This window comes from Strix uralensis, chromosome 1 (genome assembly GCF_047716275.1).
Source record: "Strix uralensis isolate ZFMK-TIS-50842 chromosome 1, bStrUra1, whole genome shotgun sequence".
NCBI lineage: Eukaryota > Metazoa > Chordata > Aves > Strigiformes > Strigidae > Strix > Strix uralensis.
Window position 1 is genome coordinate 49,286,888 of NC_133972.1, and position 12,955 is coordinate 49,299,842.

The 12,955-nt window shown below is 37.0% G+C and overlaps 1 protein-coding gene across 1 annotated transcript in view; it reads left to right on the forward strand.

Moving 5' to 3' along the window:
• The window catches only part of LOC141942386 (macrophage mannose receptor 1-like), a 34,488-nt gene that overhangs the window by 12,287 nt on the left and 9,246 nt on the right, over nt 1-12,955 (forward strand). Inside the window, exons 12-22 of the mRNA XM_074865474.1 lie at nt 1,152-1,351; nt 2,780-2,907; nt 3,524-3,611; nt 4,847-4,991; nt 5,992-6,027; nt 6,147-6,322; nt 6,905-6,972; nt 8,559-8,659; nt 10,661-10,797; nt 11,834-11,948; nt 12,533-12,729. Of these exons, the coding sequence (XP_074721575.1) occupies nt 1,152-1,351; nt 2,780-2,907; nt 3,524-3,611; nt 4,847-4,991; nt 5,992-6,027; nt 6,147-6,322; nt 6,905-6,972; nt 8,559-8,659; nt 10,661-10,797; nt 11,834-11,948; nt 12,533-12,729 (1,391 nt within the window). The remainder of the gene's footprint in view (nt 1-1,151; nt 1,352-2,779; nt 2,908-3,523; nt 3,612-4,846; nt 4,992-5,991; nt 6,028-6,146; nt 6,323-6,904; nt 6,973-8,558; nt 8,660-10,660; nt 10,798-11,833; nt 11,949-12,532; nt 12,730-12,955) is intronic.

Here is a 12,955-nt window from a genome sequence, read left to right on the forward strand (position 1 = left end):
AAAATTACTTGTGTAAAGGGAGGTCATGCTCACGGATCTCCTAGACCTCCCCACAGGAGCCAAAAGCATACAAATAAGGGAAATGCAGTTAGTGTGGTCTATCTCAATTACCAAAAGCTTTTCACCTAATCTGACCTGACACAAGAAAAGTCTTACATGAATAAAAATTTTGATCAAAAAGCAGGGAATGGAAGGTGGGGGTTTTTATGTGGGCTATTTTTTACTGGGGAAGAGTGTTCACCAACAGAGTCCCATAATGATCTGTGCCAAATCCCACACTGTTCAACATATTTACACACAATCTGGAAAAAGTGAAATAGTGAGGTGACAAGATTTGCTGATGATACTAAATTATTTCTGAAGACGGTGAAGATGTGCCTGTGAGAAAATGCAGGACAATCTCAGGAGAATAGTGACTGAACATGATCAGTAAAATGTCAGGTGAACTTTGATGCATGTAAAGTGATGCTGATAGGAACAAATATGTGTCTTGAATTGACATAAAATGATGGACTTAGAGCTGACCATTTAATGTTGAGTCAGTTCTTGGCACCATGGTAGACATTAAAACATCAGGTCTGTGCTTAACAGGAATCAGAAAGAAAATAAAATGTTAAGAATACTTAGGAAATAAAGAAAGAACATGAATAAGCCATTGTATAAGTCCATTGTGTGCATTTGACTGCATCTGCTATGATGTATGCACCTCTGGTTCCCTCTGAGAGAATATACTAAAATTACAGCAAATGTCACAAGTCTCTGTTGAGGTTTGCATACCTGCCCTATGTATGTACCAAGGGATTTGTTTCCATCTATATCAAAATCACTAGTGACCGAGGTTATGCTACCTGATATGAAACAGTAGGTCCTCCCTTGACTTCACAGTAAAAAAAACTAAAAAACCAACTTAGTTTCTACCCATAGAATTAATTATACAGGACATTAAAAAAAAAAAAGAAAAAGCAGGATCCCAAACTAATTATGACCTCCTCAGACAGAAAATACTACTCTTTGCCTGTGTGAAAATCACTTAAATTATAACTCTGTTATTCAAGTGTTATTTTGTATGGCTGCTGCTCAAAGATTTTAAGTAAGAATTAAAGAATTTAGACTATGTAAAATATCCAACTTGTTTTTTGTTTCTCATAAAGGAAGTAATCCAGGATGTGTAGCCATGAGAACTGGGACTGCAGCTGGATTATGGGATGTTCTCGACTGTGAGACAAAACAAAAATATATCTGTAAGCAGTGGGCGAAGAGTGCAACAGCTCCACCTCTTCCAACTACTGCTCCAGTCCCCACATGCCCTGAAGGTTGGGTAGAAAACAACCATAGTAATTCCTGTTTTAAAGTAAGTGCCCAAATAGTTAAATGAAGAAGAAAGGCTTTTAATTTCTCAGGGAGGGGGGCGTAGGGGAGAAGACAGAAAAAGAAGTGACACCTTTATTTTGCAGTATCTGAGATTGGAATATAGAAAAAAAAAACCAAACACAAAAACAACACACAAAAAACCCCAGAAAACCCCCAAACATCTCTTTGAATTATCGCTTTGAATTATCAATAAGAGAAGAGAAACTAAGGAAGAAAGATAAGGTTGAATGGACTGGTCACAGGGGGACAGAGAATGACACAGGAAAGAAAATGAGGAAGTTTGTGTCCTAGGGGTTGAATGAATTGGAGCAGAAAAGGCAAGAAGAGGAACGTAAATATCAAGTCCTTAGAAAGACAAAGAAAAGAGAAAAAAGAAGAAACAAGAGAAAATATTTGCAAAATTGTTGAGAGAACAATGTCAAAAGGCCATATTAAAAAGCAGAAGCAGCAAAGCTTGGCTGCTACATGGCTCTATATCAGTTGTGGTCACTAGGTTGTGCAAAGATTTATCTGAGGTGTGTGAGAGTTCAGGGAACAAAGCAGAGAAACAGTGAAGTGTATCCGACAAGTAGCACAATGCCTAAGGCTGGACCTTGTTAAGATAAGCACACTATCACCCCAAATAAAGCATAAAAAGTCACATAAAACCTTAATTAAATAAGTGTTTATGAAGGACATTTATTGGAGAGTTTCTGATGCAAAGTTACAGATAACTCCTATCTGAAGTACACTCAGTTATGTCTGAGCACGCATACAAAAGGATTTTGAACAAGAAATGAGGGTAATGTGCAAATATTGATTTAGTATCATGCAGAATAGACATGTGCTAAGTAAGTGTAAGATGTTAATATTTGTTAACACTTTATTGAATTAATGAGTTCTCTTTTTATTATGTTATTTTTTTCATTTCTTTCAAACTCAGTTGGAATGCTATTTACTTGGGTTGCTTTATTCCCATATCACCATTTTTAGATTTTGTCAAACTTGTGTATATTCTGTTAAACTACCAAAATGTTAGACATCATATTACAAATGTAAAGTGAGAGTTGTAAACAACCATAAGGTTATTCTTTTGTCTGCATCTTCAGATTCTTCCCAGGCCACCCTATCTCTCCACCACAAACACTCTCCTTTCCCTTCACCTTGAAGGTGGCCTGGGCCCTCCTCCAAGTAAAACAAGTTAAAGGAAATTGTATTCCCTTCTAGCAATTCCTTTCCTTTCCTTTGTTTGTTACCACTATGCTAACTTGCTAGACAACTCTAGTGCAAAAATTTTATGAACAGAGTAATTAATTCTATTTCTCTTATGGACTTGGCTTGTATGAAACCTCATTTATGGGTGAGTGAGACTATGAGTCTTTGTTTTATTATAACATAGATAATATGTTTTAAAGTAATTTCTCCATAGTGTTTTTACAGATCAAATACCAAAAAGAAATCATGGCTTGAAGCTCGAGAATTTTGTAGACAAATAGGAGGGGATCTGGTCACCATTAACAGTAAAGAGGAGATACCATTACTAGTAAGAGCAACATAGTGAGTATCTACTGTATATTTATCTTATGAGATTTAAGAGGTGTTTCATATGAACTATTTGAATGCTCTTGGAGGATTTCTGAAATATACAGATTCCTCACAAGCCAAAAAACCTGTGATACTTTGAAATTTTATCCATTCATGAATGTTTTTAACTGTTTCATGAAAAAAAAGAGTTCTTTAATCTAGGAAATTAAAATAAAATAGTATCATGATTACTAGATATAATTTAGAAATACATGAAATTGTAAGGGTGGTATTTTTAGTTGGGTAGAAAACATGACCAATATACTTACTTTTGACTCACCTTGAAGTAGTCAATGCTGAGATAATTTTCTGAATCTGTGAAGGCCTTTCCTAAGAAAACAGAGCATAGAGGAAATATAGGATCAATACTACTAATAAGTCTGATGAATAAGCTGTTGCCATGAAGCCATAGAAATATTAGATATTTCTATGAAGAACATATGCATCTGTATGCCCTTCACCAAAGGTAATAGGGTAATTATTACAATTTCACTGCACTTTACAATGTGTTCTAGAAAGTTTAATGACATATTTCTTGAGGTTTTTTTGTTGATGTTTACACACTGCTCTGCCTTGTCATTTCTGTTAGTGCCACTCGCTGTAGCTTTCAAAAAGTTTGGCTTGGTATATTTTCCTTGAATCCAGATGAAGGATTTGCCTGGAGTGATGGCTCTCCAGTGAGTATTTTAAGTTTTCGTCAAATTTGTTTGCTTCAGATGTTTTGGGGTTTGTACATGTACTTTTCGGGTTTTTCTGTTATCCTCATCAAAGAAAACACTAATCCTGCAAACATTTACATGGCTGTTAACCTTTATTATCATGACTAAAATCACAGCAATACATTTGAATGCATGGAAATAATCTATATCTCATCAGGGTCTGTAGCTTTCTGCACAGCACTCCAGCATATTTTCTTTTCCAATAATATAAAGTGAATACATGACATCAGAACATAAAAATTCATCATACTGGATCTTGTATCCTGTCTCTGGCAGTGGCCAGAAGCATCTTAAGAGTTAATCAAACAGCAAGCATATTTCCCAGTATACTCCTGCATCCCTCAGGAAGTGATGGCTCAGAGTCTTTCAGAACCAGAGCTCAGACCTGTAATCTTAATTAATTTATTTCCATGAATTTATCCAGTCATCTCTCAAGCCCATGCAAATATCCACAGATGTGCGAAATGTTCCTGCAGGATTCCACTGTTTATTACTCTCCCTTTACTCCTATTCTCTATTCCCTAATTTTTAATCCAAGCAATGACCTTTCTTCTTATACTGCAACATGTTAGTTTCCATGAAAGTTTTGGGAAGTGGTTTATCGTGAACTTTTTGAAAATCCCAAGTAGGTTATATCAAATGGTTCTCCCTTCCCATTTGGATGTTAGTTTCTTCAGAGGTAACTCCACTAGGTTTGTAGGACATGACTTCCCTCCCAAAAGGCACACTCCCATCCTCATTAACCACAGGGAAGGGAAGATGTGAATGTTGAATTGATGCACCGTAGGATCACTGCTACCAGACGGCTGTTGGACAATGTAATTTTGAACCAGGTCACAGTTGATGAAGTGATGAAGTGAAAACTACCTTGACTGCACATGGTTAGCATGAGTGGAATGGGGGTGAAGTTCATAGCTAGGTGGATTTAATTGGAAACAGTCCATTTGCCTGTTTCTACTCTGGCTGTGTCTAGGGCTTGAGGTGCAAACAAGAACAAAAACCCTTCATGGCAAGACAGTCTGATCTCCTGACATCATTGTCTTACTGTAAAATTCTTACAGCTTTCCCTATATTTGCACCTCTTTAGTGGGAGGCAGAATCCTTCAGACAAAACCAGGTTGTTTCTGTTTGCCAATGGAGAGTACAACTACTGAAACAGACAAAAAGAATAATAAATATGATTTCTTCTGTAGGTTAGGTACACAAACTGGGATGATAGTCCAAGAAATTCAGGAGGACGCAAATTCTGTGGTGTACTCAACGGTGTGACTTTTTCTAAACGATGGTTTCTTTCAGTCTGTGAAGTACAGCTTGACTGGGTTTGTCAGATAAAAAAAGGTAGATTTATTCTTCTCTTTAAGCAAAAAGCTTACATAATTTATAAGTAGTTGCTCTCCTAATATAAGAGAGAAAAAGACAAAAAATTTAGAAGAACTTTTTCCAAATGGAGGTCAAGAACATTGGGTAGCATAATATAGGCCAGGATTTTTCAATGATAGATGATAAGAATAAATAAATAAATGTATTTATGTAAATTAAGATGTATAAATAATCCATGTGTTTGTGAGAGTTTCATAGATTGCAAAATTTTTTAATATTAAGAAGTTTTTGCTTGTATTTTTGTAATGCAGAAAGTAAGGAACTGTGAATTCCTTACAATACTGCTCTTTACATTGACACAGGTAAAGCTAAAAACCAAATACAATATGTTTGTACACCAAATATTTAGTGGTGCTCCAAGTTCTCCTTTAACATTATTTAGGATTCAACCACTTTTGGAAAAGCAATGGTTCAAAGCAGTGGTATTTCTTTCTTTATCAGAACCAGAAATAATTCACAGTCAGTATATGTAGTCATATATCATTTTGCTTACAAATATTTGGGAGTGAGAGGATTTTTTGACAGAGCTAAAGTAAATCTAGTGGAAATTTTCTCCCTCTTGACCAGGAGACCCCTCTGGAGGATTATGGAATGTCTACTGATGGCTCAGTATAGGGGCTGTAAAACCAAAGTTTAAAGTGTTTGAGAGAAATCTACTGTGACTTACAGACTGGAAGAGCAATTTTCCCTTACATTGCTCTGCACAGGAATATGATCCAGCCAAAGCTGTGACTTTGAGGATGTGAAGCCCAGCTTATGACACAAAATTACAAGTAGATGACCATGCATATTGCATAATATGTAGCTGAAATGTGTGCTTAAGACTGCTTTCTAGCCAATGGTAAAGGAGTGCAGAATCTTTCTCTGCTCCTCACTCTGCTCCTTGCAGTCAGTCACAAGCTACATCACAAAACACGCTACGGAGAGGTATCACACCTTCTATTCTCTTGTTTTGCAGGAGTGTCATTAAAATCTGAACCAACTGACACCTATGGTAGGTTTTTGTGTATATTTATTCTTCTTGCTCATTATTTTTTATCAAAATTGTTATTGTAAAATGAGCTTTTGTGTTCTACAGATACAGAGTTTAAGGCTACCTTATTTATCTTCCAGCATATAAAACCACTGCAGATGGATGGGTCATATATGAAGATAAGCTATACTACACGAGCAAAGAATATGTCTCCATGGAAAAAGCCCAAGAGTTTTGCAGGATGAATTCTGCAGACCTGGCTGTTGTTAATAGTAATAGTGAGAGAAGGTTCCTACAGAGAGCACTAAAAGAAAATGTAAGAATCATTGTAAACAGTCAGCCTAAACTAGAAATGCTTTTGACAATCTGATTGCAAAACCTGAATTGTCTTGAAAGTAGACACATCAGCATTTTCACTAACAAAATCTGCCTGAGATGAGATCTATGAAATTTCCCCAAAACGTACCCTTTGGTCCCATGGGATTTGGTCTCTCCTGCTCTACCCCAGCTGCGCTGAGGTGGTGAGGCAGGCTGGTGGTGACAGCCATGTGGGAAGGTGCCAGCTGTGCAGCTTGGAAAGCGGCTGGTGTGAGAGGGAGACTTGAGGTCGGCATTAGGCCATGCTGCAGTCCTGGAGGGAGAATGAAAGATGTGTACCAGTTTCTGACTCAAGATCTGCTTCTCTCCTACCCCACCCTAAGGGTGCTGCAGGACTCAGCTCTGATGCTTCTGCACCTGAGTGTGTGAACACATCGCTGTGCCTAACTAAGCACATGCTTTACTGCGTCAACTTCAGTGACTGCTCTCTGAACCTTATCAATGGCACATCCATTTCTGCTTGTTTTACTTTAAATATTATTATTTTTTTAAAAATTAAAATAGTATCTTTCTGTTTTAGGAGGAATCCTGGAGTCAGTCAAGAGGATACTTCATTGGTCTAAAAGTGAGTCTTGATAAGAAGTTTAGGTAAGTTAAGATGATCACTGCAGCTCTTAACATGTAGAAACAAATACACTATTTTATGTAGCTGGAGGTACTAAATGTGTTGTTTTCAAGGACTGAAGGCAGTTCCACATAATGAATACAAAGCAGAATGGAATAGTCCTAGAATATTCTAAAGTCCAATGGTTTTCCCAGGAAAGAAATAGGAAAAGAATATTTTTTTCTTGAGTAAACACTTACCAAAGAAAGGCTTGGCAGCTGTACTCTCTGTACACACTTTCTCAAGTTTCTTTCAAAGATTTGCCCCCTAATTGGAGTGATACTTTACTATGCTGGATTTTATACCTATAAACACACACTTAAAATCTGCTTCATACCATAGCGTCTAGTTTTCTTATGCTTTTTATCTATATATCACAGCTTCAGAGAGGTCCTCCAGAATTAGGAAAATGTGGACAATGAGTACAAAAGCTGCTTCTGACAGAGATTTTTAAGGTAGCCTCTGCAATCTTCTGTTCCAGGAGAAAGGTCAGCAGAAACTTAACAGTACAGTAAAATTATAAAGTATTGTGAAAAGACCAACACACAAATAAAACCAAAACTAAAGTAAAAGCTACTGAAGAGCATGACACTGACACTGCCTACCTTCCCATCTGCTAGTTAGGACACATCAGGGAGGTGAAATCTTGACCTGAAACAAATTTAGAGGAGATCTGAATTTAACCTTTCTATTTTAATGTCACTGTTGAGTGTCTGTAAATAACTAACCTTGGAAAGGGCAGAAAAGGAGCGGGGAGAGACAAGCTGGTAGTGACTGAGTGCATGATTCTAACCTCCTGATTTAGGTCACAAATTAGGGAGATAGGGTCCAGTGAGCATTTTCTTTATTTAGAACAAGTGTATCGTTATCAGCAACAGAGAGATGAGGGAGCTGAACTTGCTTCCACTTCAGGCTGTGTGACCTAAATTCTGAGATATTGATTAAAATGCAGTGCCAATCTCTTCTTCCTTCAATAACAGTGTATTAAAGTAAAAAGCATTTAAGCATAAAGAAAAAAATGTCATTTCTGATACTTCAGAAAGGGCGTTTTTAAAGCTGATGGAATGTCCATTATTTTCCAGATACAAGACTTAATAGAAATAGCCAGTGGAGATACTTCTCTTCAGAGTAAAATCCACAGAAAAGTATTTTTTCCTTGTTTGCATCTATAGAAACATCAGGAATGCTTAGACAGAGAAGCATAATATTAACTAGGTGATACAATGAAATCAGTTAAGATGAATAAAATTTAATATTCTTCTCTGTATTACATGTTATGGCTAAGTAAAAATAGTTTCTATTATTAAATGATGTCTGATAACTCCTGCCCATCAACAGAAAATATGCCTGGTGTTTTGTTCTATATATTTTCTTATATTTTACTTATTCTTATATTCTTATATTTTACTTAAATTTCTTCAAATTAGAATAATCAGGTAAGGAGAAGAAACAGTCCTTCCAGTTCCCATAAATGCTCATAGACCTTCCTAATTGTGAGATATTAATTAGGATTCTCATCTCACAATTCAAGTGTATTAATTCATAACTATTTGCATATCTTTTCTTTAAGTTGGATAGATGGGACTCCAGTAACCTATGTGGCCTGGGCTCCTAATGAACCTAACTTTGCAAATAATGAGGAAAATTGTGTGGTAATGTTGTCAGAGCAAGGTAAGTAGCAAGCCTAAACTATTAGAGTTTACTTATCTCTGCCTGGATTATAAATGATGCTGTCAAACTTCTGCTGTCAGCCGTTGTGCAATTTTTAAGGCTGTTTTCTGAAATTCCTTTCCAGTGACAATTCAACAAGATGCAGTAACTGGTGTGACCACCAGTTATGGAAGAGTCTATGTCTTAGAATGGGGAGATTTCAGTACCATGTGTAATTTAATGCAGATGTCTCTGTCTGGATTTATAAGATTAATATTGCACTTTTTTACAGGGCTTTTCACCACTTCTCTAAGTAAAAAGTTGAGTGGAGTCTGTCTTTATTCCTGTGAACTTAAGAAAATATTTATGACAGCTACAGGAAATAGGGTGTTGGAGGTACAAACCAATGAGGAGAGGACAGAGATAAGACAAATACATTTAATGACCTAACACTGTCTTACATGCTTATAAGTACTCTTAAATGAAAATATCTTGCAAATTGTAGAGCTAATTTTTCCTCTTGGTTGTATTTCTGTAACTAAGCTGAGGCTAATGGGAATTCAGTAATATAAGTTTAAGGAAATAAATCTCTCAATTTGTGTTTTATGAAGAACTCACTCAGTAATCCCACCTGAAATTCTGCCTTTTTGAAGACACCAAGAACAAGATTCATTTTTTTTCAAACATAGGCATCTGGTCTCATTGAGATGCATCCCTCCTTCTTTAGTTGTTGATCCAGAAAGGGGCAGCTATCCCACCAGACCCTGCCATATCTACTGGCTCTGCATAAATGGCTCAGCATTCCTGAGCTTGCCCCAGATGGTGCTAGAAGATTATATGCAGGCAGCTGAATTGAACCATAAGGGAAGCATTAAGCTTGAGTTGACAATAAAATGTAGCTAATGTGAGCTAGACCTCTGAAGTCTCATTATAGTCAAATGGAGATCTCAACTGCACAGCCAGAGCTGCCTGAAGAGCAATTCAGTTTAGCACAGAATTCAGCTGACTACATGTAGCCACCTGAAAAGTCCTAGAGTTTAGCCCACCTGACTGTAAGTTTCCCACAGAAACAGTGCCATATCTGTCAGCTCTCTGCAGATACCCTGCATAGCCTCTCAAGCAGTTCTGTTTAGGCAAATGAATCCAGCCCTAGCTCTCTATTGACTATAAACCTAGTGTATGTCTTGACAACTGAAATGAGGTATTTTAATCCACAAAATGAATCCCTAAATAACATTATATTAACTTGAGATGTTGGCCCCCGGGAGACAGCACATATTTCACAATGTATATTTGAACAGTATATTTGTGCCCTTAGATTGATCCAGTATTTTCTCTCTCATCCACTTCTGATCCATTTTCTTTTCAAATTTGCTTGCTGGTGTATTTCCCCTGCTGCCTGCAATGTGATGATGCCATAGCTTGAACAAATCATAAACAGGTATGCATGCTGTGGAGAGCCCTGGATGAGAAGCAGAAGGGTCAGGCAGTCCAAATTAAGCAAAAGGGGCTACAGCTGTGCTGCTATTAGAGCTCCAACTGGCCCATTCAAAGTTGCCATGGTTACTTTGCCTTCAGATCAAGCTGCAGCCTGAAATATAAAATAGAGACTATTCTGTTCTGCTTAAAAAAAAAAAAAAAAGTAATTGTTTTCTCATCCTGTTTCTCCTGTAATTATCCTACCCAGACTCTTTGATGGATAGGAGTGGGGGAGGGTGGAGAAAGTAGAATGAAGTTAACTAATGACCAGAACATTTCTTCTAAGTCACTGGCCCTTTCTTCCCAGTCCTTTATTCTTTTTCAATTGCTAGAGGGTAGCCCAGTAACTAACAGTGCTGAGCAGTTAAAAGTCCATAAACATCTTTTCGTAAAAAATAGTTCAGTGCATAAATGTAGTGTGTGGCTCTTACTCACTTTTATGGTCTGAACAGTAGAGATTAGCCTCTTTCTAACTCAAAATAAGAATTATTGTTACAAATACTACTATATCTTGACTTGCTTATTCAATCTAATTATTTTCAGGCTTGTGGAATGATGTAAACTGCGGTTCCTCCAATAAATTTGTATGTGAAAAACATAACAGTTCTGTTAATTCAACATTTGCTTCTCCATTGCTTCCTGGAGGATGTCCAGAAAGTTGGCTTTTCTTTAACAACAAGGTATGTCAACAACTACCTTCAGTAAATTGTGTAAAGCAGTGGAACTGAAGAAAAAAAACTGCACAAACATTTTTATGATTATAAAATAAATTTGGAGAGTAATTATCCAGTGAGAACATGCTGGCTAGATGGCTGGGCTTTTTTGGAGGTGATGATAGACATTCAACTTCGCAGAGAAATGCAATAAAAGTAGATATATGTTGAATAAATTTCAGAGAACATAGTTTGCGCAAGCTTAAAATACACTGTTACTGTTGAAGAAAACCCATTCTCCTCCTCCTCTCCTGTTTTACATTTTTATGCTAGAAACTGAAATTTTACCGGTTGATCTTGGAAAAAAAAGCCCTTCAGGTGGAACGACTTAGAGAGGAAGTATTTGAGCAATCCCTTTGGCTTGTACAGGGTTCCCAAAGCTTTGAGTTCAGAAAGATGATGCCAAACTACAATTGTTTTGAGTATAGTTTTAGATTCAGACGTGGTCTGGAAGTCCTCATTGCTGTAACAGAAGAATTTGTACCAATTTGAGTTGAAGCTCCATTTGCCAAAGGTTCTTTAGTCTACTTTGTAGACACTGCTTACTATTGCATCCTCAGAATGTTAGGTCAATGTGTCAAAGGATATTTCATACAGTTTGGCATGATGAACAGTCATAACCACAGTCACTGGAAGCAGAACAAGGCGGAGTAGAGATCATTCCCTACAGCTGTGTCACCCAAAGCCACATTTTCTTGGTTTTAAATGATCCCTCTGTTACTGCAGGAAGCAGGCATGTGAAAATGTGAAAAGGGATTATGTACTTGACATCATTACAATCAGTTCAGATGATACTAGGCTTCTGGATTACACATTGTGCAATGAGAAGGGCGAAGTATCTACCTGTGTAGACACATATACTTTCTACTCTTGAGTTCTGTCACTTATTCTAGCTCTGTTTTCTTTTTCTGGAGAAATTTACATCCGATAGCTAATTGATATTAGTCATATTCAACAGTTCTCATCTTTGCTAGTTTGAATGAAGTTCTTGCTTTTTTTCCAGTGTTTCAAAATATTTGCTTCCAATATAACAGTAAAGCTCATGTGGCATGCTGCACGAGATGCTTGTATCAATTTGGGAGGAAACTTGGCTACCATATCAAATGAACAAGTGCAAGGTACATATATGGGCTCTACTGATAGAAAAAATTATTAATCTGTCACTAAAGAAACTGCTATACTCTCAGAAATAGATTATGGGATTATCTGTTGAAAATTACTTGTTAGCCAGGTCAGTTTATACTTTGTTTTAACTCCTAAGTGTGAAACAACAGCTAAATTATTGCATATAAGAAATAAGTGTGCATTTTTAGTTCTTTCAATTGCTCTGTTTTCATGAAACTTCCAGTCTGTTTTGAGTGTGGTTGGACAAATCCCTCAAATTGACAGACATTTATATTTTCTGTCTCTCTCAGTGGCAGTAACGATTTGCTGGAGCACTGTATGTGCAGACATAGTGGGGAAGGGGACACTTTCTAATTTTCTCCAGAGCTTTCTTTTACACTATTTTTTCAGCCTTAATGCTTGTGTAACATATGATCCTACAGATGTTTATCTAAACATTTAGTTAAAAGCAGATGGGCTCCGTAGTGGGAAATGTTATCCTTTCAATATGGCCCCAGTTCTGGGCTTTTGCACATTTTTCCTGTTTTGTGTAAGTCATGATGAGCTTCCTTAATGAGAAATCTTTGCTTCCCTCCAGCTTTCCTCTTCTATCATTTAAAGGATGCCACCACTAATGTTTGGGTTGGGATGAATGATATCAACAAAGAGTCCACATTTCTTTGGACAGATGGAAGCACCGTTTCCTACACCAACTGGGTTAATGGTGCACCAGAGCAGAAACAAAGCTTCTTTGACTATTATGACTATGAAACGTTGATGGACGTCACTGTGGAGGTACAAGAAATTTAAGTAACCTGTATATTTTAGGCAGCTAAATGGTTTTCCTAAAAGGGAAGTTACAGGAGCAATAACAAGATGCTGAAACAAGTCCATTTGTAAGCAGAATGGGGCTTAGCAAGTCACCTGATAACAGTTCCATATATACCAAAAATGTTTGGCAGAGGTTCTGTGAAAGAGGGACCTTGTGCTTTCCATCTGACCTATTGCAAAATACCAGTTC